The sequence below is a fragment of the Somniosus microcephalus genome, chromosome 34 (genome assembly GCF_052327205.1).
Source record: "Somniosus microcephalus isolate GS21.2 chromosome 34, FLI_Smic_1.0, whole genome shotgun sequence".
NCBI lineage: Eukaryota > Metazoa > Chordata > Chondrichthyes > Squaliformes > Somniosidae > Somniosus > Somniosus microcephalus.
The window spans coordinates 28,212,399-28,235,577 of NC_141020.1; the positions used below are offsets into that span (position 1 = coordinate 28,212,399).

At 53.3% G+C, this 23,179-nt stretch overlaps 1 protein-coding gene across 4 annotated transcripts in view; it reads left to right on the forward strand.

Annotated features, from left to right (window-relative positions):
* The window catches only part of pld3 (phospholipase D family member 3), a 64,129-nt gene that overhangs the window by 11,658 nt on the left and 29,292 nt on the right, over positions 1–23,179 (forward strand). For 3 of the 4 annotated variants that reach the window (XM_085973614.1, XM_085973616.1, XM_085973617.1), the window contains 6 exons: positions 9,646–9,713; positions 13,585–13,653; positions 14,460–14,632; positions 18,086–18,269; positions 19,672–19,789; positions 20,696–20,823. In XM_085973614.1, coding sequence (XP_085829740.1) covers positions 9,646–9,713; positions 13,585–13,653; positions 14,460–14,632; positions 18,086–18,269; positions 19,672–19,789; positions 20,696–20,823 — 740 coding nt within the window. The remainder of the gene's footprint in view (positions 1–9,645; positions 9,714–13,584; positions 13,654–14,459; positions 14,633–18,085; positions 18,270–19,671; positions 19,790–20,695; positions 20,824–23,179) is intronic. The other variant, XM_085973618.1, reaches the window with a different exon arrangement.

Genomic DNA, 23,179 nt, shown 5'->3' on the forward strand with positions numbered 1-23,179 from the left:
GATTGGGGAATGGCACTCAAAGGGTTGACGGTGGATAGGCAATGGCAAACATTCAAAGACCGAATGGATGAACTACAAAATTTGTTCATCCCAGTTTGGCATAAAAATAAAACAAAAAAGGTGACCCAACCGTGGCTAACAAGGGAAATTAGGGATAGCATAAGGTCCAAGGAGAGGGCATATAAATTGGCCAGAAAAAGCAATAATCCTGAGGATTGGGAGCAGTTTAGGATTCAACAAATGAGGACAAAGGGATTAATTAAGAAAGGGAAAATAGAATATGAGAGTAAGCTTTCAGGGAACATAAAAACTGATTGTAAAAGCTTTTATAGATATGTGAAGAGAAAAAGATTGGTGAAGTCGAGCGTAGGTCCCTTGCAGTCAGAATCAGGGGAATTTATAATGGGGCACAAAGAAATGGCAGACCAACTAAATACATATTTTGGTTCTGTCTTCACACAGGAGGACACAAATAACCTCCCAGAGATGCCGGGGAACATAGGGTCTGATGAAAGGGTGGAACTGAAAGAAATCAGTATTTGTAGGGAAATGGTGTTAGGAAAATTGATGGGACTGAAGGCTAATAAATCCCCAGGGCCTGATAATCTACATCCCAGGGTACTTAAGGAAGTGGCCCTAGAAATAGTAGATGCATTGCTGGTCATCTTCCAGAACTCGATAGACTCTGGAACGGTACCCATGGATTGGCAGGTAGCTAATGTTACCCCACTATTCAAAAAAGGTGGTAGAGAAAAGGCGGGGAATTATAGTAAGCTTGACATCAGTAGTGGGGAAAATGCTAGAGTCCATTATAAAAGATGTAATAGCAGAGCACTTGGAAAGCAGTGACTGGATCGGACAAAGTCAACATGGATTTACAAGAGGTAGATCATGCTTGACTAATCTACTGGAATTTTTTGAGGATGTAACTGGTAAAATAGATAAGGGAGAACCAGTGGATGTGGTGTATTTGGATTTTCAGAAGGCTTTCGATAAGGTCCCGCATAAGAGATTAGCGTGCAAAATTAAGGCACATGGGATTGGGGGCAAGGTATTGACTTGGATAGAGAACTGGTTGGCGGACAGAAAGCAAAGAGTTGGAATAAACGGGTCGTTTTCCGAGTGGCAGGCAGTGACTAGTGGGGTACCGCAAGGATCGGTCCTAGGACCCCAGCTGTTCACAATATATATTAATGATCTGGACGAGGGAATTGGATGTAATATCTCCAAATTTGCAGATGACACAAAGCTGGGTGGGAGGGTAAGCTGCGAGGAGGATGTCAGGAAACTCCAGTACGATTTGGACAGGTTGGGTGATTGGGCAGAAACATGGCAAATGCACTATAATGTGGATAAATGTGAGGTTATCCACTTTGGTGGCAAAAACAGGAAGGCAGATTATTATTTGAATGGCAATAGATTGGGAGAAGGGGAAGTGCAAAGAGACCTGGGTGTTCTTGTGCACCAGTCGCTGAAGGTAAGCATGCAGGTGCAGCAGGCGGTTAAGAAGGCAAATGGTATGTGGCCTTCGTAGCAAGAGGGTTCGAGTACAAGAACAAGGATGTCTTGCTGCAGTTGTACAGGGCCTTGGTGAGACCACATCTTGAGTATTGTGTGCAGTTTTGGTCGCCTTACCTGAGGAAGGACGTTCTTGCCATGGAAGGAGTGCAGCGAAGATTCACCAGGCTGATACCTGGGATGGCAGGAATGACGTATGAGGAGAGATTGTGTCGATTGGGCTTATACTCACTGGAGTTTAGAAGATTGAGAGGGGATCTCATCGAAACCTATAAAATTCTGTCCGGCCTGGACAGACTAGATGCAGGAAGGATGTTTCTGATGGCCGGGGAGTCCAAAACCAGGGGTCATAGTCTAAGGATAAGGGGTAAGCCATTTAGGACTGAAATGAGGAGGAATTTCTTCACCCAGAGAGTAGTGAACCTGTGGAATTCTCTGCCACAGAGGGCGGTGGAGGCCAGTTCATTAAGTATATTCAAGAAAGAGTTGGATATATTTCTTAAGGCTAAAGGGATCAAGGGATATGGGGAGAAGGCAGGGACAGGGTACTGAATTTGGATGATCAGCCATGATCTCATTGAATGGCGGAGCAGGCTTGAGGGGCCGAATGGCCTATTCCTGCTCCTATCTTCTATGTTTCTAAATTATGCATTATTTCCTTGAATGTTAGCCATTGTATGTCCACCTTCATACCTTTTAGTGTAGTCTCCCAATGGCCAACTTGTCCCTCATACCCTTGTAGTTTCCTCTGTTTAGATTGAAGACCTTAGTTTCAGATTGGACTACATCACTCTCAAACTTAATGTAAAATTCAATCATATTATGGTCACTTGTCCCTAAAGGCCCCTTTACCACAAGATTATTGATTAGCCCTTTCTCATTACACAGTACCAGATCCAGAATAGCCTGTTCCCTGGTTGGTTCCTCCACATCCTGATCCAGGAAACCACCTCGCATGCATTCCAGGAATTCGTCCTCCACACCATTAGTGGTAATTTGATTTGCTCAGTCAATATGTAGATTAAAGTCCCCCATGATTACCCTATTGCCCTTGTTACATGCACTTCTAATCTCTTGATTGAGACTGTGCCCTACATTACCATTACTGTTTGGTGGCCTATACACAACCAATGATTTCCGCCCTTTGCTGTTTCTTAGCGCCACCCAAACTAATTTCAGTTCTACATCACGATCTGCCAAGCCAAGATGTTTTATCTCTACCGTACCGATCTCAACCCTTATTAACAGCGCTACGACACATCCTTTTCCTTTTTGTCTGTCCTTCCTAAATGTTGAGTACCCTGGAACATTCAGTTCCCAGCTTTGTTTACCCTGCGACCATGTCTCTAATGGCAATTACATCATACCCATTTACTGTACTTCTATTAGTGCCATTAATTGTTGCGAATGCTACATGCATTTAGATAACGTGCCTTCAACTTTGCCTGTTTAATATTTTTCTGCACTTTGACCCTCTTTACTGTTGGCCTTTGTTTCTGCTCCCTACTAGTTTTGCTGACTACTTTTCTAAGTTGCACTTCCAGCTTTCTTTCTCTCCGTTCTGGGCCCACACTTAGGTTCCCAGCCCCCTGACAAACTAGTTTAAATCCTTCCCAACAGCACTAGCAAATCCCCCTGCGAGGATATTGGTCCCGGTTCTGCCGAGGTGTAACCCGTCCAGTTTGTACAGGTCCCACCTTCCCCAGAATTGGTCCCAATGCCTCAGGAATTTAAATCCCTCCTATAGCATCTCTCCAGCCACGCATTCATCTGGTCTAGTCTCCTATTTCTGCTCTCGCTAGCACGTGGCACTGGGAGTAATCCTGAGATTACCACCTTTTTGAGGTCCTGCTTTTTAATTTATTTCCTAGCTCCTTATATTCTGCTCGTAGGACCTCATCCCTCTTTCTACCTATGTCGTTGGTACCGATATGGACCACGACCTCTGGCTGTTCACCCTCCCACCCGATTAGACGACATTGGAATCAAAAACGGGGGATAATCAATACTGAGGAGGACTGCGACAAATTACAAGAGGACATTAATAAACTTACAGAATGGGCCTATAATTGGCAAATGAAGTTCAACACAGATAAATGTGAGGTATTACATTTTGGTAGGAAGAGTGGGGAGGTCACTTATTACTAGGAGGGTGCGAGTCTAGGTGGGGTAGAGGAACAAAGGGATCTCGGAGTACAAATACACAAATCATTAAATGTTGCGACACAGGTTGGCAAGGCCATAAAAAAAAAACAAGCACTAGAGTTTATTTCTAAAGAGATAAAATTCAAAAGTAGAGAAGTTATGCTGAACCTGTATCGAACCTTGGTTAGACCACACTTGGAGTACTGCGTACAGTTCTGGTCGCCATATTATAAAAAGGATATAGAGGCACCGGAGAGGGTGCAGAGAAGATTTACAAGGATGATACCAGAAATGCGAGGGTATACATATCAGGAAAGGATGAACAGGCTGGGTCTCTTTTCCCTTGAAAAAAGAAGGCTGAGGGGTGACCTAATAGAGGTCTTTAAAATGATGAAAGGTTTTGATAGAGTGGATACAGAGAGAATGTTTCCATTTGTGGGGGAAGAGCATAACTAGAGGCCATCAATATAAGATAGTCACCAAGAAATCCAATCGGGAATTCAGAAGAAACTTCTTTACCCAGAGAGTGGTGAGAATGTGGAACTCGCTCCCACAGGGAGTGGTTGAAGCGAATAGTATCGATACATTTAAGGGGAGGCTAGACAAGCATATGAGGGAGAAGGGAATAGAGGGTTATGCTGATAGATTTAGATGAGGAAAGACAGGAGGAGGCTCGAGTGGAGCATAAACGCCGGCATGGACTGGTTAGGCCAAAGGCCTGTTTCTGTGCCGTATATCCGATGTAATCCTGTGTAATTGTTCGATGCAACACTCTTCACCACAGACCCCAATGGTGCATGGGAGGACTCCCAGATAGAGGGACCTTCATTAGGGCCCCCCGGACACCAAGGTGTGTCCAGGTGGAAGATGAGGGCGAGTGTGCAGGAGCAGCCCGGAAAGGAAATCCCTCTGTGCAGAGTAGAAAAGCCAATGGCAGACAGTTATTCCAGGCAGTCTCCCACCCAAGTACTAACCAAGGCTCAACCTGCTTAACTTGTAGGACCAAGCTGGAGTGAGCAGCTATTTTTTTTAACGGGGATTTATTTAACACTAAACACATTTACAACATGGTGATCTTTCCTTTGTACCAGACAAATCATTCTTGTACCAATTGTTAGCTACAAAAATTAAAATCATTAAAGGTTAGGCCATAACTGGAGTATTGCGCCCAGTTCTGGTCACCACACTTTAGGATGGATGTGAAGGCCCTGGAGAGGGTGCAGAGGAGATTTACCAGAATGGTTCCGGGGATGGGGGATCTTAGCTACAAGGACAGGTTGGAGAAGCTGGATTTGTTTTCATTAGAGCAAGAAGGTTGATGGGTGATTTGATAGAGGTGTACAAGATTATGATGGGTTTGGATAGGTTAGACGGGGAAAGGCTGTTCCCACTGGTTGATGGTACAAGGACTAGGGGTCACAGATTTAAGGTTTTGGGCAAGAGATACGGGGGTGGGGGGGGGGGGATGTGAGGAACTCGCTGCCGACGGAAGTGGTGGAAGCGGAGACACTCGGTGTTTACAAGGGGAGACTGGATAGGCACTTGAGGGAAATAAACTTGCAGGGCTACGGGGATAGAGCGGGGGAATGGGACTGACTGGATTGCTGTGCAGAGAGCCGGCACGGACTCGATGGGCCGAATGGCCTCCTTCTGTGCCTCTATGACACTATGACTATGAAATTACCATATTATTCTGTGGTACTGTACAGACTTTCCTGTACCATTTATTAACTTCAGAAATTAAAGTTCAATTTGTTGCCCGTGACATATTAATCTATTGAACTTGGAAAAACTAGTCAAAAAGTGCCATCCTTAAATTCTTTTTAGGGGTACGGTAGCATATGTTGCTGGACTAGTAACCTAGAGGCCTGGGTTAATGATCCGGTGACAAATCCCAGCACGGCCGCTTCAGTTAATTAAATCACCCTGGAATAAAAAGCTAGTATCAGTAATGGTGACCATGAAACTACCGGATTTTCGTAAAAACCCATCTCGTTCACTAATGTCCTTTAGGGAAGGAAATCTGCCGTCCTTGCCTGGTCTGGTCAAAACTCTGCTGCCCGTGTCCTAGCTCGCACCAAGTCCCATTCACCCATCACCCCCCTGTGCTCGCTGACCTACACTGGCTCCTGGTTAAGCAACGCTTCGATTTCAAAATTCTCATCCTTGTTTTCAAATCCCTCCCTATCTCTGTAACCTCCTCCAGCCCCACAACCCCCCCAAGATCTCTGCGCTCCTCTAATTCTGGCCTCTTGAGCATCCCTGATTATAATCGCTCCACCATTGGTGGCCGTGCCTTCAGCTGCCTGGGCCCTAAGCTCTGGAATTCCCTCCCTAAACCTCTCCGCCTCGCTACCTCTCCTTTAAGACGCTCCTTAAAACCTACCTCTTGACCTCTGCCCCAATCACGATTAGATATTCTCAAACTGACTTTGCCTGACTCTTGTTCTCATCGAGGTGAGGGAGGTCAGTGCTGGTGGGTGGAACACTTTGCTCCACGGGCATCCCAGGCCCCTTTCTACCTGAGATAAAGAAAGAAAAGAACTCGCGTTTATGCCTTTCAGGACGTCCCAAAGCGCTTTACAGCCAATGAAGTACTTTTTCAATTCAATTCAATTTTATTTGTCATATATGCAGCAGACGTGTGTACTGCACAATGAAATGTTGATTTTTACGAGTCCTCCCAACATTGGAATAAATATGGCATAGCAATGATAAAAATACTAATAGAAATACAGTAATAAATAAAACAACAGTAATAAATAATAAATTATTCGTTCATGAGTCTTATGGCCTGGGGGTAGAAGCTGTTTCGAAACCTGCTGGTACGAGACCGTATGCTTCGGTATCTCTTACCGGACGGGAGCAGGGCGAAGAGGTTGTGGCTGGGGTGGCTCGCGTCTTTAATGATTCCCCCGGCACCTCTGGGGGTAGATATCCTGCACAGCAGGTAGTTTAATTCCTATAGTATGTTGTGCAGCTTTCACCATCATCTGTAGAACCTTGCAGTCTATGGCGGTGCAGTTGCCATACCAGGTAGTGATGCAGCCGGACAGGATACTCTCGATGGTGCACCGGTAGAAGTTGGTGAGAATCTGGGGGGCCATTCCAAATTTCTTCAGTCTCCTGAGGAAGAACAGGCGTTGGCATGCCTTCTTCGTTACGACGTCGATGTGATGGGACCACGTTAAGTCCTCCGTAATGAATACACCCAGGAATTTGAAGCTGCTGACCCTCTCCACCTCGGCCCCTTCGATGTAGATTGGGGTGTGTCCCTCCCCCTGCCGCTTCCTGTAGTCCACGATCATCTCCTTTGTTTTGCTGATGTTGAGTTTTTTTGAAGTGTCGTCACTGTTGTAATGTAGGCAACACGGCAGCCAATTAACACACAGCAAGCTCCCACAAACAGCAATGTGATAATGACCAGATAGTCTGTTATAGTGATGTTGATTGAGGGATAAATATTGGCCCCAGGACACCGGAGATAATTCCCTCTGCTCTTTTACATCCGCCTGAGAAAGCAGACATCTCATCTGAAAAACAGCACCTCCGACACTGCAGTACTCCCTCAGCACTGCACTGAAGTGTCAGCCTGGATTCAAGTCCCTGGAGTGAGACATGAACCCACAACCTTCAGTCGCCGAGGCGAGAGTGCTAAAACCGAGCCACAGCTGACACGAAGTGCCAATCTAGTGCTACAGTTTTGTGTTGTGACCCCACGCTATGGAAATACATTGAGCTCTGCCCAAAATTATTTCAAGAAAGACCCTTAGAGCGGGGAGACAGAGGAGACTTGGCTCCCCATCCGTCTGGACTGGTTTGATCCCAGAGTTAAAGAGACAGTGGCCTAGAAATTCGGTGGAGCCCCAAACGGGGCGCCAAGTTCGCCTGGGCACCGGAATTACCGCTGCGAACGGAGCCGGTGCGCCCGCCGGAAATTCAGTTTGAGCGCCCCAAGAGGGACGCAGGACGCTGTTCGAGGCGCCCTGCGTCCCTCTTGGGGCGCTGAAACTGAATATCGCAGTGCAACGTGCCGCAGCGCCACACGCTGCGGCACGGCGCGCTGCGGTACTGCAGGCCTTCCTCCCTTTCTTAAGGGGGAGGGGCCTGCACCAGCGCGAAGACCGATCGCGAGTGCCAGCAAAAGAGCCCGGCGCCGAGGAGAAGTGCCGGGTTATCGGGACACAGCCGGCACTGCCCGGGGGGGGGGGGAATCAGGAGGCCGGGGACGGAGGTGCTGGCAGGCGGCTACCGAAAAAATGGCCGCCCTGCACCGCCACCTTAATTTGCGCCACTACCGCCACAGGTAGGCCCCGTGAACCGGGCGTGATTTGCGATCGGCGTTAGAGGCGGGCGCGACCAAATATCGCGATCGGGGCGGTAGCGGGGCGCTGCGCACACCGATGACGTCATCGGTGGCGGCGCAGCGCTACAGGCTAACACCGCCATTAGCGCCCGCTAAATATCGCGGGAGGCGCGGCCAGTGGCGCTAAAGCCACCGAGTGCCCTCTTTAGGTGCTAACTGGTGGCGCAGCCCACCAAATTTCTAGGCCAGTGTGTCTTCCAGGGAGAATTAGGCACCACGAGTTTAACAGATACTCATGGGGATATCGGAGCATGCGGAGGCCATTCAGGCCCTCGGGCCTGCTCCGCCACACACTCAGATCATGGCTGACCTGTATCTGAACTCCATTTACCCGCCTTTGCTCCATATTTTTTAAAAATTCGTTTATGGGATGTGGGCGTCGCTGGCTAGGCCTGCATTTATTGGCCCATCCCTAGTTGCCCTTGAGAAGGTGGTGGTGAGCCACCTTCTTGAACCGCTGCAGTCCGTGTGGTGAAGGTTCTCCCACAGTGCTGTTAGGGAGGGAGTTCCAGGATTTTGACCCAGCGACGATGAAGGATCGGCGATATACTTCTAAGTCAGGATGGTGTGTGACTTGGAGGGGAACTTGGAGGTGGTGGTGTTCCCATGCGCCTGCTGCCCTTGTCCTTCTAGGTGGAAGAGGTCGCGGGTTTGGGAGGTGCTGTCGAAGAAGCCTTGGCGAGTTGCTGCAGTGCATCTTGTAGATGGTACACACTGCAGCCACGGTACGCCGGGGATGGATGTTTAAGGTGGTGGATGGGGTGCCAATCAAGCGGGCTGCTTTGTCCTGGATGGTGTCGAGCTTCTTGTGTTGTTGGAGCTGCACTCATCCAGGCAAGTGGAGAGTATTCCATCACACTCCTGACTTGTGCCTTGTAGATGGTGGAAAGGCTTTGGGGAGTCAAGTCCATTGGGTAAACATATCTGTTGATATGCTTACCCAACTAAAATCTACTTCACCATTTGCAATCCTCCACAGTCTCGCTGTCTCTCCATCCTGGGAGTCAGTCAAATGGGGTTAGAATTGATTGGCTGGAATTCCTGTGGTAGCCTCGCCCGAGCTCCTGCCTGAGACTGTGACAATCACAGAATCTGTGGTCCGTCGAGTTTCCTGTGTGGAATGTGTACACCGGGCCTCACACAGCACTGGGCCTTATGGAGGCGCAGCTTCACGGCCTGGCATGACCTCACTGATCCCAACCAGAGCAGCAGATGCGGCCATACACTGAAAGGACTGAGTCAGCCAGGGGTTCCCTCTCTTGGTCACTGTCCAGTGATCCCTGCTGGAAAGTACGTGTGCGGAGTCCAGGACGGTGATGCCACAGTAGTCGAATAGCCGGCCGAGAGACAGCGGCTTGGCTCACGCAGGATGGTTGGCCCCTCGGGTGTGGTCTGAGAGGGCAGCTTGGGCCCGAGGAAGCAAACCCCAGTGGGGGGGGGGGGGTGGGGGGGAGATGGGCTGGTGGGGGTAGAGAGATGGGCTGGTGGGGGTAGAGTTGAAAGACACACCGAGATCGGAACTTCACGTCAATGCAGTGGATCAGACGAGTGGCCCCTCATGGGGCTGGTGAGAGTTTCAATGCTGCCCTAACATTCCATGTTGTTCCTGTCTGCAGGGGTACGACTGAGATTGAAGCTGGGCTTCTGGGATAACAACATGAGGCTACAGCTAATCCACCAGAAGGTAACTAGACACAGGCCCTGCTCAGAGCGGTAGGGGAGAGGGACCCTGCACAGTCTGTATGTCTGCGTGTTTTTTTCATTCATTGATCGGATGTGGGTGTCGCTGGCGAGGCCAGCATTTATTGCCCTTGAGAAGGTGGTGGTGAGCCGCCTTCGTGAACCGCTGCAGTCCGTGTGGTGAAGGTACCCCCACAGTGCTGTTAGGGAGGGAGTTCTAGGATTTTGACCCAGCGACGATGAAGGATCGGCGATATATTTCCAAGTCCGGATGGTGTGTGACTTGGAGGGGAACTTGGAGGTGGTGGTGTTCCCATGCGCCTGCTGCCCTTGTCCTTCTAGGTGGAAGAGGTCGCGGGTTTGGGAGGTGCTGCCGAAGAAGCCTTGACGAGTTGCTGCAGTGCATCTTGTAGATGGTACACACCGCAGCCACGGTGCGCCGGTGGTGGAGGGAGTGAATGTTTAAGGTGGTGGATGGGGTGTCAATCAATCGGGTTTCCATGGTTGATCGCAAATATGTTTTTATGAGCTTCAACTTCGAGAAGCTCCGTTCGCTGCTCACCAAGACACGGAAACGGTTAACAGGATCCTGAGTGCTCTCCATCGCCAGTGATACGGGCAGGGTTAACAGGATCCTGAGTGCTCTCCATCGCCAGTGATACGGGCAGGGTTAACAGGATCCTGCACGCTCTCCATCGCCAGTGATACGGGCAGGGTTAACAGGATCCTGAGTGCTCTCCATCGCCAGTGATACGGGCAGGGTTAACAGGATCCTGCACGCTCTCCATCGCCAGTGATACGGGCAGGGTTAACAGGATCCTGAGTGCTCTCCATCGCCAGTGATACGGGCAGGGTTAACAGGGTCCTGCACGCTCTCCATCGCCAGTGATACGGGCAGGGTTAACAGGATCCTGCGCGCTCTCCATCGCCAGTGATACGGGCAGGGTTAACAGGATCCTGCACGCTCTCCATCGCCAGTGATACGGGCAGGGTTAACAGGATCCTGCACGCTGTCCATCGCCAGTGATACGGGCAGGGTTAACAGGGTCCTGCACGCTCTCCATCGCCAGTGATACGGGCAGGGTTAACAGGATCCTGCGCGCTCTCCATCGCCAGTGATACGGGCAGGGTTAACAGGATCCTGCGCGCTCTCCATCGCCAGTGATACGGGCAGGGTTAACAGGATCCTGCGCGCTCTCCATCGCCAGTGATACGGGCAGGGTTAACAGGATCCTGAGTGCTCTCCATCGCTCTCGACACGGGCAGGGTTAACAGGATCCTGCGCGCTCTCCATCGCCAGTGATACGGGCAGGGTTAACAGGATCCTGAGTGCTCTCCATCGCTCTCGACACGGGCAGGGTTAACAGGATCCTGCGTGCTCTCCATCGCTCTCGACACGGGCAGGGTTAACAGGATCCTGAGTGCTCTCCATCGCCAGTGATACGGGCAGGGTTAACAGGATCCTGAGTGCTCTCCATCGCTCTCGACACGGGCAGGGTTAACAGGATCCTGCACGCTCTCCATCGCCAGTGATACGGGCAGGGTTAACAGGATCCTGAGTGCGCTCCATCGCCAGTGATACGGGCAGGGTTAACAGGATCCTGCGCGCTCTCCATCGCCAGTGATACGGGCAGGGTTAACAGGATCCTGAGTGCTCTCCATCGCCAGTGATACGGGCAGGGTTAACAGGATCCTGCACACTATCCATGTGTTTGGAACCTTACTCTTCAACCTTGATGTTTGCTCTTCGTGAGGAGTGTTACAGTGCTTTGGAAGCAGAATTTGGAGATAGCCCAGTCCTTCGCAGAGGTCGACGGCAGTAATGTCTGACCCTCTTGACAGTGCCGCCCCCCCCTGACCACGGCTCCCTGGGGGGGGTCACCCACGTCGTCCTCTGTAAGGCCGGCCCTGAGTGAGTGATGTGTGTGGGGCTTCGAGCAGCCCAGTGTTGGAGTTAATTACCCCTCCCATCCCACCATCTCTCTCGCTCAGGGACCCTCGGCTCTTTCTTCCTCCCAGTTCCCCTCAACCCCCGAAGCTGCTGCCTTTACTGGGGTACAGATGCCCCGCGGTTCCAGCACCCCCTCCCCACCCCCCCTCGCCTCTGGTACTTCACTCAAGTGTGTCAGTATGCTATAGAACCTTGGGGGGCATCACAGCTGCGCCTGATCCTGGGCTGATGTTCACACGCGCTCACCTTCCTGCAGGAGTCACTGGCTCGTGATTGGCAGCAGGAGACCACCTTTCTCTACCACCCCTCCTCACCCCCCCCACCCCCCCCACCACCCGCCAACCCCAGGGGCACTGAGGCTAACTGTAGCTCCCTTACAACTGGTCAATGTGAAGTGCGGATGAATCAGGGCTGTGGTGATGAAGCATCGCCCCGTGACTGGTTTCCTGTGTTAACGGAGAGGTCACCGACCTGCTCTAGTTCCACGCGGTAGAGGTCAATATAACTTCCTGTTTGTGGAGCCTAATTCGATTGTTGGCATTCCTCGTGACCATCGAGTTGCTGAGCTGTGCCACGGGATTTTTTAACAAGACTCCGATTGTTATCCCTTCCCCTTGATTTTTTCCTCTCCCCGGACCCATGCCAGTTTCTGAAGAGTGCATCACTTAAACTCGTTTTACTCCCTTCTCCAAGGTGCCCAGCCCGTGGCCCAGTGGGCAGCACTCTTACATCTAGAGTCAGGAGGTTGTGGGTTCAAGTCCCACTCCAGAGACTTGAGCACAAAATTCTCAGCCGACGCTCCCAGTGCAGTGCTGAGGGAGTGCTGCACTGTCGGAGGTGCCGTCTTTCGGATGAGACGTTAAACCGAGGCCCTCTGAGGTGAACGTAAAAGATCCCGTGGCATTATTTCGAAGAAGAATTAAGGGGAGTTATTCCTGGTGTCCCGGCCAATATGTATCCCTCAGTCAATATCAATCAAAGGTTGATGACCCTTCGTCAGAACTGGAAAAAGTTTGAGATGTAACCGGTTTTAAGCAGGGGCAGGGAGAGGGGGGAGGGGTGAAAGAACAAAAGGGAAGGTCTGTGATAGGGCGGAAGGCAGGAGAGATTGAGCGACAAAATGGATGATGGTGCAAGGCAAAAGGAGAGGTAATGGGACAAGTAAAGAAACAAGATGACTCTAGATGAAGTGTAAATGGCGATGGCCGAATCATCAACAGATACTTTCTGAAGTGTAGTCACTGTTGTAATGTAGGAAACGCGGCAGCCAATTTGCGCACAGCAAGCTCCCACAAACAGCAATGTGATAAGGACCAGATAATTTAATTTTAGGGATGTCGGTCAGGACACGCGGAAAAGTACCCTGCTCTTTGAATCGTGCCACGGGATCCTTTACAGCCACCCGAGGGGGCAGACGGGGCTCGCTGAGAGACAACACCGCCGGCAGTGCAGCACTCCCTCAGTGGAGTGTCCGTTTAGATGTGTTCAGAATGATGGGGGGCTTGAAGCCACAGTCTTCTGTTCGAGACGAGAGTGCTGGCAGCTGAGCCTAGGTGGGAGAGCAGTCACTGCTCCGGTGTGGCAGTAATCGTGGCCAAACAGCACCTCTGGGCTGGACAAAGATCTCTGCTCCTTATCACTGACCCCCTGTTTAAAAAGTGTCTGATTGTCTGTGTGTGTCTGTCTCTGTCTGTGTGTGTCTGTGTGTGACTGTGTGTCTCTGTCTGTGTGTCTGTATACTTCAGGTAAGGACAGGATCAGTTTCAGATATGATGCCTCCCACGGTCAAACAGTACGTCGATACTCGGTATCTGGGCTCACTCAAGAATAGCCAATTAGGCAAAGGTCTCAGGGGCTGTTGGGGCTCAGGGCCCCGTCACTGTGTCTCTGTCATTTAACAAATGTGTCTTCTTGCTCCCTGAAGGTGAAGAGCCTGCAGCAGTTGCCCGATGGGATGGGGAGCTCTACCCCGCGGATCCCAGGAATACAGAAGGTACGGAACCTGCGCTCGCTGTGTCTCATCCGGAGCCTGCGGATGTGAGGGCTCACGTTCCAGGTGTAAGGCAAAGGGAGCGCCCCGATTGGTCTGTCGGTCATCGCACTGGCTGGCAGCCCAGTACTCTGGCTATTTCTATGCCAACAGAATGATACCGGCGGCTAAAAGGGTTAGATTATGAGGACAGGTTGCATAAACTAGGCTTGTATTCCCTCAAGTAGAATAGAAGATTGAGGGGCAATCTAATCAAGGTGCTTAAGATGATTAAAGGAGTTGAATGGGTAGAGGGAGAGAAACTATTTCTTCTGGTGGGGGGAGTCCAGAACAAGGGGGACAGAACCTTAAAATTAGAGCCAGGCCATTCAGGGGTGATGTCAGGAAGCACTTCTTCACACAAAGGGTGGTGGGAATCTGGAACTCTCTCCCCCAAAATGCTGTTGAGGCTGGGGGGTCAATTGGAAATTTCAAAACTGAGATTGATAGACTTTTGTTAGGTGAGGGTATTAAGGGATATGTAACCCAGAAGAGTCGATGGAGTTATGATACAGATCAGTCATGGACTAATTGGACTAGCTGGAGGGGCTGAATGGCCTCTTCCTGTTCCTATGTTCCAGGCATTTCTGACTTTGATGACTGTATCTTGCAATCATTGGTCAATGTTTGAATCAACAGGGCGGGAAGGGATGGTGAAGCTTTGCTCTGGGCAGAGAGTCTGATTCGAGCCTGAGTGTGGAGGGGCATTGAGTGGGGCACCACTGATTGGCCAGGGATTCTGACGCCTTCTCCTTCTCTGCCTCCTCCAGATCTTCCGAGATGTGGCTCTGGTGCTGGTGGTCATCTTCATTCTCATCCTCCTGATGATGGTGCAGTTACTGCTCTTCCCGTTCAAACACCAAATTGACAAGACGGTGCGGACCTCCAGCGGGACAGCAGGAACAGCCGACTACCTGGACCTGGGCTGCGGCGACCCCTGCAGGTACCTGGGGGATTGACAGGGACTGCAGCGCTCCCTGCAGGTACCTGGGGGATTGACGGGGGCTGTGACGCCCTCTGCAGGTACCTGGGGGATTGATGGGCTGCGGCGACCCCTGCAGGTACCTGGGGGATTGACGGGGACTGTGGTGCCCCCTGCGGGTATCTGGGGGATTGACAGGGGCTGTGGCGCCCCCTGCAGGTACCTGGGGGATTGACAGGGACTGTGGCCCCCCCCTGCAGGTACCTGAAGGATTGATAAGGACAGCGGTGCCCCCTGCGGGTACCTAGGGGATTGACAGGGGCTGCGACGCCCCCTGCAGGTATTGGGGGATTGACAGGGGCTGCAGCGCCCCCTGCAGGTACCTGGGGAATTGACGGGGGCTGCAGCGCCCCCTGCAGGTACCTGGGGGATTGAAAGGGGCTGCAGTGTCCCCTGCAGGAACCTGGACAATTGACAGGAACTGCGGCGCCCCCTGCGGGTACCTGCGGGATTGACGGGCTGCAGCGCCCCCTGCAGGTACCTGGGCGATTGACAGGGACTGCGGCGACCCCTGCAGGTACCTGGGGGATTGAGAGAGGCTGCAGCGCCCCCTGCGGGTACCTGGGGGATTGACAGGGGCTGCGGCACCCCCTGCAGGTACCTGGCGGATTGACAGGGGCTGCAGTGTCCCCTGCGGGTACCTGGGGGATTGATAGGGGCAGCGGCGCCCCCTGCGGGTACCTTGGGGAATGACGGGGGCTGCAGCGCCCCCTGCGGGTACCTGGGGGAATGACAGGGGCTGCGGCACCCCATGCGGGAACCTGGGGGATTGACAGGGGCTGTGGCGCCCCCTGCAGGTACCTGGGGGATTGACGGGGACTGCGGCGCCCCCTGCAGGTACCTGGGGAATTGACAGGGGCTGCAGCACCCCCTGCAGGTACCTGGGGGATTGAAAGGTGCTGCAGCGCCCCCTGCAGGTACCTGTGCGATTGACGGGGGCCGCAGAGCCCGCTGCGGGTACCTGGGGGATTGACGGGGGCTGCGGCGACCCCTGCAGGTACCTGGGGGATTGACAGAGGCTGCAACGCCTCCTGCGCGTACCTGGGGGATTGACGGACTGCAGCGCCCCCTGCAGGTACCTGGTGAATTGACAGGGGCTGCAGCGCCCCCTGCAGGTACCTGGGAAATTGACGGGCTGCTGCGCCTCGTGTGGGTACCTGGGGGATTGACAGGGGCTGCGGCACCCCCTGCGGGCACCTGCGGGATTGACGGACTGCGGCGCCCCCTGCAGGTACCTGGGGAATTGACGGGCTGCAGCGCCCCTGCAGGTACCTGGGGGATTGACGGTAGCTGTGGCGCCTTCTGCGGGTACCTGGGGGATTGACAGGGACTGCGGCACCCCCTGCAGGTACCTGGGGGATTGAAAGGGGCTGCAGTGCCGCCTGCAGGTATCTGTGCGATTGACGGGCTGCAGAGCCCGCTGCGGGCACCTGGGGGATTGACGGGGGCTGTGGCGCCCTCTGCAGGAACCTGTGGAATTGACAGGAACTGCGGCGCCCCCTACGGGTACCTGGGGGATTAACAGGGACTGTGGCGCCCCCTGCAGGTCCCTGGGGGATTGCCAGGGGCCGCAGCGCCTCCTGCGGGAACCTGGGGGATTGACAGGGACTGCAGCGCCCTCTGCAGAAGCCTGGGGAATTGACAGGAACTGCGGCGCCCCCCTGCAGGCACCTGGGGGATTGACAGGGGCTGCAACGCCCTCTGCAGGAACCTGGGGAATTGACAGGAACTGCGGCGCTCCCTGCAGGTACCTGGGGGATTGATAGGGGCTGCGGCGCCTCGTGTGGGTACCTGGGGTATTGACGGACTGCGGCGACCCCTGCAGGTACCTGGCGGATTGACATGGGTTTCAGCGCCTCCTGCGGGTACCTGGGGTATTGACAGGGGCTGCAGTGTATCCTGCAAGTACATGGTGGATTGACGGGGGCTGTGGTGACCCCTGCAGGTACCTGGGGGATTGATAGGGGCTGCAGCGCCTCCTGCAGTTACCTGGGGGATTGACAGGGGCTGCAGCGCCACCTGCAGGTACATGGGGGATTGACGGGGCTGTGGCGCCCCCTGCGGGTACCTGGGGGATTGACAGGGACTGCGGCGCCCCCTGCGGGCACCTGGGAGATAGACAGGGGCTGCAGCGCCCCCTGTGGGCAGCTGGGGAAGAGACATGGTCTGTACTGCCCCCTGTAGGCATCTGGGGGATTACAGGGGCTCTACTGCCCACTGCGGGCACCTGGGGGATTTACAGGGGCTGCGGCGCCCACTGAGGGCACCTGGGGGATTGACAGGTGCTGCGGCGCCCCCTGCAGGTACCTGGGGGATTGAGGGGCTGCGGCGCCCCCTGCAGGTACCTGGGGGATTGACAGGGGCTGCAGTGCCTCCTGCGGGTACCTGGGGGATTGACAGGGACTGCGGCAACCCCTGCAGGTACCTGGGGAAGAGGCAAAGGCTGTACTGCCCCCTGCGGGTACCTGAGGGCACAAGGTGCAGGATGTAGTAGGGCCCTAGGGGAAAATGTAGGGGAACCTGGGGTGCAGGTTTTAATAGGATATGGGGAAATCCATTGAGCCTGTAGTTCTATTTGTCACTGACTTCCTCAGGTCATTTGGCCCAAGAACTATCAATGTGCCTGGTGTCAGAGATTTGGTCAGTCTCTTGAAGAAAGAGATTAATAACATCCGTCCGTCTCCCCCATATCCAGCTCCCAATCTCGCTCCTGGAGACGGAGGGCTTGGATGAGATTGGCTGAGTGATATGACGGCACTTGTATGAGAGTCCCTTGCAGTCCTGCATCCCACCTCTTATAGAAGTATTGGTTCTTGGTGAGTAGGACAAAGCAGCCTGTTTGATCGGCACCCCATCCACCACCTTAAACATTCACTCCCTCCACCACCGGCGCACCATGGCTGCAGTGTGTACCATCTACAAGATGCACTGCAGCAACTCGCCAAGGCTTCTTCGGCAGCACCTCCCAAACCCGCGACCTCTTCCACCTAGAAGGACAAGGGCAGCAGGCGCATGGGAACACCACCACCTCCAATGTTCCCCTCCAAGTCACACACCATCCTGACTTGGAAATATATCGCCTTTCCTTCATTGGCGTTGGATCAAAATCCTGGAATTCCCTCCCTAACAACACTGTGGGAGCACCTTCACCACACGGACTGCAGCGGTTCAAGAAGGCGGCTCACCACCACCTTCTCGAGGGCAATTAGGGATGGGCAATAAATGCTGGTTTTGCCAGCGATGCCCAGATCCCAGGAAGAAACTTAAAGAAAAAGTAGTGTGAGCGGACAATATGGTGGAGGCAACCAAACCTGCTGATGGGCTAGAGCTGGTCGTCTTACCGTATCAAGGTTATGTTTGAGCTGTAAGGCCTCGTGAGCTGATAAATTCTTACGCTCCCTCTTCTATTCCTAGTCTCGTCCTCGTTGAGAGTATTCCGGAAGGGATGCACTTTGAGCCCAATTCCACCGTGAATCCATCCATTTTCGACGGCTGGATGAAGTTGTTGAATGAGGCGGAGAGAAGCATTGACATCGCCTCCTTCTACTGGGCACTGAGGAACACAGACACGCACACTTCCGAGCCCACAGCTAGCCAAGTACGGCCCAGGGGAATGTTCAATACCAGTGTGTCAGTCGCTCCTTAATGTTATAATTATGCTCAATATGATTGACTGTGTTAGTGCTCCCCACCAGTGAGGAGCTCTGCCCGGGGTTACAAGGTCAGTGGGAGGGCACACCTCATTCTCACAGGACAGACAGGCAATGTGCGTTGCCCCGTCCACTCCCCATGGAGGAGCACAATCCCTATTATTTTTTTTTTGTTAAAAATTGACCAGGCTTCCCTGACTGGGACCCAGCCGCCCATGAACGGGACCCATTTGGTGCCCAGTCTCCTCACCTCACTCAGCCTTACAGCAGGTCCTCCCTGAGCAGGGAAATGGCAAATCCTGACACGGAGTTCATCAGGCATGTGTTAAAAGGAACCACGCCGACTGCTCAAGCCTGACCACTCCCACCACAGGACGCCATTTTAACTGACCACTGGCCCGCTTCCTGCCGGTGGATAGAGTTAAAGCTGCCCCCAGGCAGTCCCCCAACCCCCGGCCCCACCCCAGGGAGGCCCCCCCCCCCCGGCTCCGCCCCCCCCAAGGAGTCCCCCACCCCCACGGCTCCGCCCCTCAGGGAGTCCCCCAATCCCTGGCCCCACCCCAGGGAGTCCCCCAACCCCCCCCGGCTCCGCCCCCCAGGGAGTCGCCGCGCCGCCCCCCCCCCAGCTCCGCCCCCCCAGGGAGTCGCCGCCCCCCCCCCCCCCCCCGGGAGTCGCCCCACCCGGCTCCGCCCCCAGGGAGTCGCCGCCCCCCCCCGGCTCCGCCCCCCCAGGAAGTCGCCGCCGCCCCCCCGGCTCCGCCCCCAGGGAGTCGCCACCCCCCCCCCCCCGGCTCCGCCCCCCCCAGGGAGTCGCCGCCCCCCCAGATCTGCCCCCCAGGGAGTCCCCCAACCCCCGGCTCTGCCCCCAGGGAGTCCCCCACCCCCCGGCTCCGCCCCCCAGGGAGTCCCCCAACCCCCAGCTCCGCCTCCCAGGGTGTCCCCTACCCTCCGGTTCCGCCCCCAGGGAGTTCCCGCCCCCAGTGAGTCCCCGCCCCCCCCCCCGGCTCCACCTCTAGGGAACCCTGCACCCAGGGGAGAGTGGGACTAATTGGAGCGCTCTTTCAAAGGTCTGGCACAGGCTCGATGGGCCGAACGTATCGTTCTATGATTCTATAGGTTTGTGAGAGGAGTTGATTTCCTGTTAGAAGGTTTGTCGTGGGGATCTAGGTCTCCAGGAGGCTGCGGGTTGGGACGGGGGAGTCACAGGGCATGGTGGTGGGGGAGAGGAGGAAGGGGGTGTCCCCTGTTCCCCAGCACCGTCCCTCGCACTAAGACGGGATGAACCCCCCCCTCCCTCCACCCACTGTCGTCTCTCCATCACTCACTTTGATGACTAACTTATCTCCTCAGGGTGAAGCCGTTTTGCAGGAACTCCGGAGAGTTTCTGGCAAACTGTCTGTACGAGCCGCTGTCAATAAACCCTCAAAGACCCAAACCTTAGCCGACCTGACTCTCCTGGAACAGAGCGGTAAGTGGCCATAAGCATCGGGTCCTGCCAGTTTTCTGTAAAGTTCGGTTCGTGCGAACACCGACTGTTGTACAAACACTTTGGGTCTGCACTGTTTTGCAACAATTTAATGATTAATAAATACTTGAACGGAAACATACAGGGCTGTGGGGAAAGAGAAGGGAAGTGGGATTAATTGGAGAGCTCTTTCAAAGAGCCGGCACAGGCACGATGGGCCGAATGGCCTCCTTCTGTGCTGTATCCTTCTATGATTCACTGACACCCAAGGGAGGATTTATGTCAGTGTTGGCTGTGGCTCAGTGGGCAGCACCCTCGCCTCTGAGTCAGAAAGTTGTGGGTTCAAGTCCCACTCCAGAGACTTGAGCACAAAATTCCAGGCTGACACTCCAGTGCGGTGCCGAGGGAGTGCTGCACTGTCGGCGGTGCCGTCTTTCAGATGAGATGTTAAACCGAGGTCCTGTCTGCTCTCTCATGTAAAAGATCCCATGGCCACTATTCAAAGAGTGGGGGAGTTCTCCCCGGTGTCCTGGGCCAATATTTATTCCTCAACCAACGTCACTGAAAAACAGATCATCTGGTCATTATCACGTTTGTGGGAGCTTGCTGTGCACAAATTGGCAGTTGTGTTTCCTGCATTACAACAGTGACTACAGCTCAAAGAGTGCTTTATTGGCGTTGGGATGTCCTGAGGTCGTGCTGACTCCCAAGATCGCGGTGTCTAGACTGCGTCGCACTGAGATAACGAAAGAGAGATGGAGAGCACTGCTGGATCGTACAGTGTTGCTCTGTGGTGTTAACCTGTGTCCTTAATAGTAACCGGTTCAGGTCCAGGGCTGTGGCAGGCAGTGCTTTGGCAGACAACACAACACATTTAGTTATTGGGCCCTGTGTTTAATGTGTCAACAGGAGGCAATGTGATGGTGGTGGACATGCGCAGACTGACTACTGGGGTTCTGCACACTAAATTCTGGATTGTGGACATGAAGCACTTGTACATTGGAAGTGCCAACATGGATTGGAGATCGCTGACTCAGGTACTGAGGGGAGGCTACATAGAAACATAGAAGATAGGAGCAGGAGTAGGCCATTCGGCCCCTCGAGCCTGCTCCGCCATTCAATGAGATCATGGCTGATCATCCAAATTCAGTACCCTGTCCCTGCTTTCTCCCCATATCCCTTGATCCCTTTAGCCTCAAGAAATATATCCAACTCCTTCTTGAATATATTTAATAAATTGGCCTCAACTGCCTTCTGTGGTAGAGAATTCCACAGGTTCACCACTCTCTGGGTGAAGAAATTCCTCCTCATCTCAGTCCTAAATGGCTTACCCCTTATCCTTAGACTGTGACCCCTGGTTCTGGACTCCCCTGCCATCGGGAACATCCAGTCTGTCTAGTCCTGTTAGAATTTTATAAGTTCCAATGAGATCCCCTCATTCTTCTAAACTCCAGCGAATATAAGCCCAATTGACCCAATCTCTCCTCATACGTCATTCCTGCCATCCCAGGTATCAGCCTGGTGAATCTTCGCTGCACTCCCTCCATGGCAAGAACGTCCTTCCTCAGGTAAGGCGACCAAAACTGCACACAATGCTCAAGGTGCGGTCTCACCAAGGCCCTGTACAACTGCAGCAACACATCCTTGTTCCTGTACTCTAATCCTCTCGCTACGAAGGCCAACATACCATTTGCCTTCTTAACCGCCTGCTGCACCTGCATGCTTACCTTCAGCGACTGGTGCACAAGGACACCCAGGTCTCTTTGCACTTCCCCTTCTCCCAATCCATTGCCATTCAAATAATAATCTGCCTTCCTGTTTTTGACACTAAAGTGGATAACCTCACATTTATCCACATTACAGGAAACCTTCGATTTACCGGCACCTAAATAACCGGAAATCTCGGTTAACCAGCAAAATTCAGGAGTAGGTTTTACTTCATATTGTACTTGCCTTCCTCCATTTGTTGCTGTGCAAGGGTGTGGCTGCAGCTGTTGCTACGCTACAGAGATGCTTGGAACTTGTGGCCATTGTTCTACACTTGTTGCTAAGCAACAGGGTTTGTTGCTTTATACGGAGCTGTCAGCTCTCGCTATCTTTTACTATAGCTTTCGGTTATCCGGAATTTTTGATTTAAAAAAAGTTTCCTGTATACTGCATCTGCCCAATCACCCAACCTGTCCAAATCACACTGGAGTTTCTTGACATCCTCCTCACAGCACACACGCCCACCCAGCTTTGTGTCGTCTGCAAACTTGGAGATATTACATCTAGGCTACGGGCAGACAAGGCCTGAGCCTAGTGCTAGCACTCTAGCCTCGGAGACAAAGGCTGGACTGCTAAGGGATCGGAAAGTGTAGGCCCCAGGCGCACCCAATATTGGGCATGGTGCCTCAGTTACACCAGGCTGGAGAGCTGCAGATGCCTGCTGTGGAGAAGGGGGGGTGGGGCTACGATCGTGAGGGAGGGGAAGCGATGGGGTGGGGAGGGGGGGTGAGCAAAGGGCCCTGTAGTGGAGTCGGAAGCAACACTCCTGCGCTTTGAGCTCCACATTCGGGTAAATATATATATTTTTAAATGTACCTTTTTTGGTGGCAGCCTTCAGCAGTTCCTTTAAGGCCCTTTCGGTAGGCCGCACACAGGCGGTGTTTCCTGAGTGCAGTTGGCGTGGTGCGGGCTGCGTTTAAGGCGGCCCAGTTTTGTCTACGAGGGCTCAAACAGGCACGAGGCCCCATATTTGAATATGAAAAAGACAAATCGTCTGTTTCAGGCACAGGCCCGGGATGCCTTTTTTTCTGCCTTTTAACCAATATGGTTTCGGAGCCCAATTTGTGCCGGAAAAATGGGTTTGGCACGATCGAATGTCTAGCTGAGAGAGGTTTTCGGCTCAAGCCCCACTCCAGAAACTTGAGCACAAAATCTAGGCTGACGCTCCAGTGCAGCGCTGAGGGAGTGCTGCAGTGTTGGAGGTACCGTCTTTCGGATGAGGCATTAAACTGAGGCCCATCTGCCTCTTCAGGTGGATGTAAAATATCGCCTGTCACAATTTGAAGAATCGCAGGAGGTTCCCTTAGTGCCTTGCCCAACATTTATCCCTCAGGTCATTTAACTCATTGCTGCCTGTGGGAGCTTGCTGTGCACAAATTGGCTGCTGCGTAGCCCACGCATCAACAGCGACTACACTTCAAAAGCAATGAATTGGCCTATGATTCGCTTCGGGGCCTGTTGCGGACGTGAAAGGTGCTATGGAAATACAAGTTCTTTTCAATAGGGCAGCACGGTGGCATAGTGGCTAGCACTGTTGCCTCACAGCGCCAGGGACCCGGGTTCGAATCCGGCCTCGGGTGACTGTCTGTGTGGAGTTTGCACATTCTCCCCGTGTTTGCGTGGGTT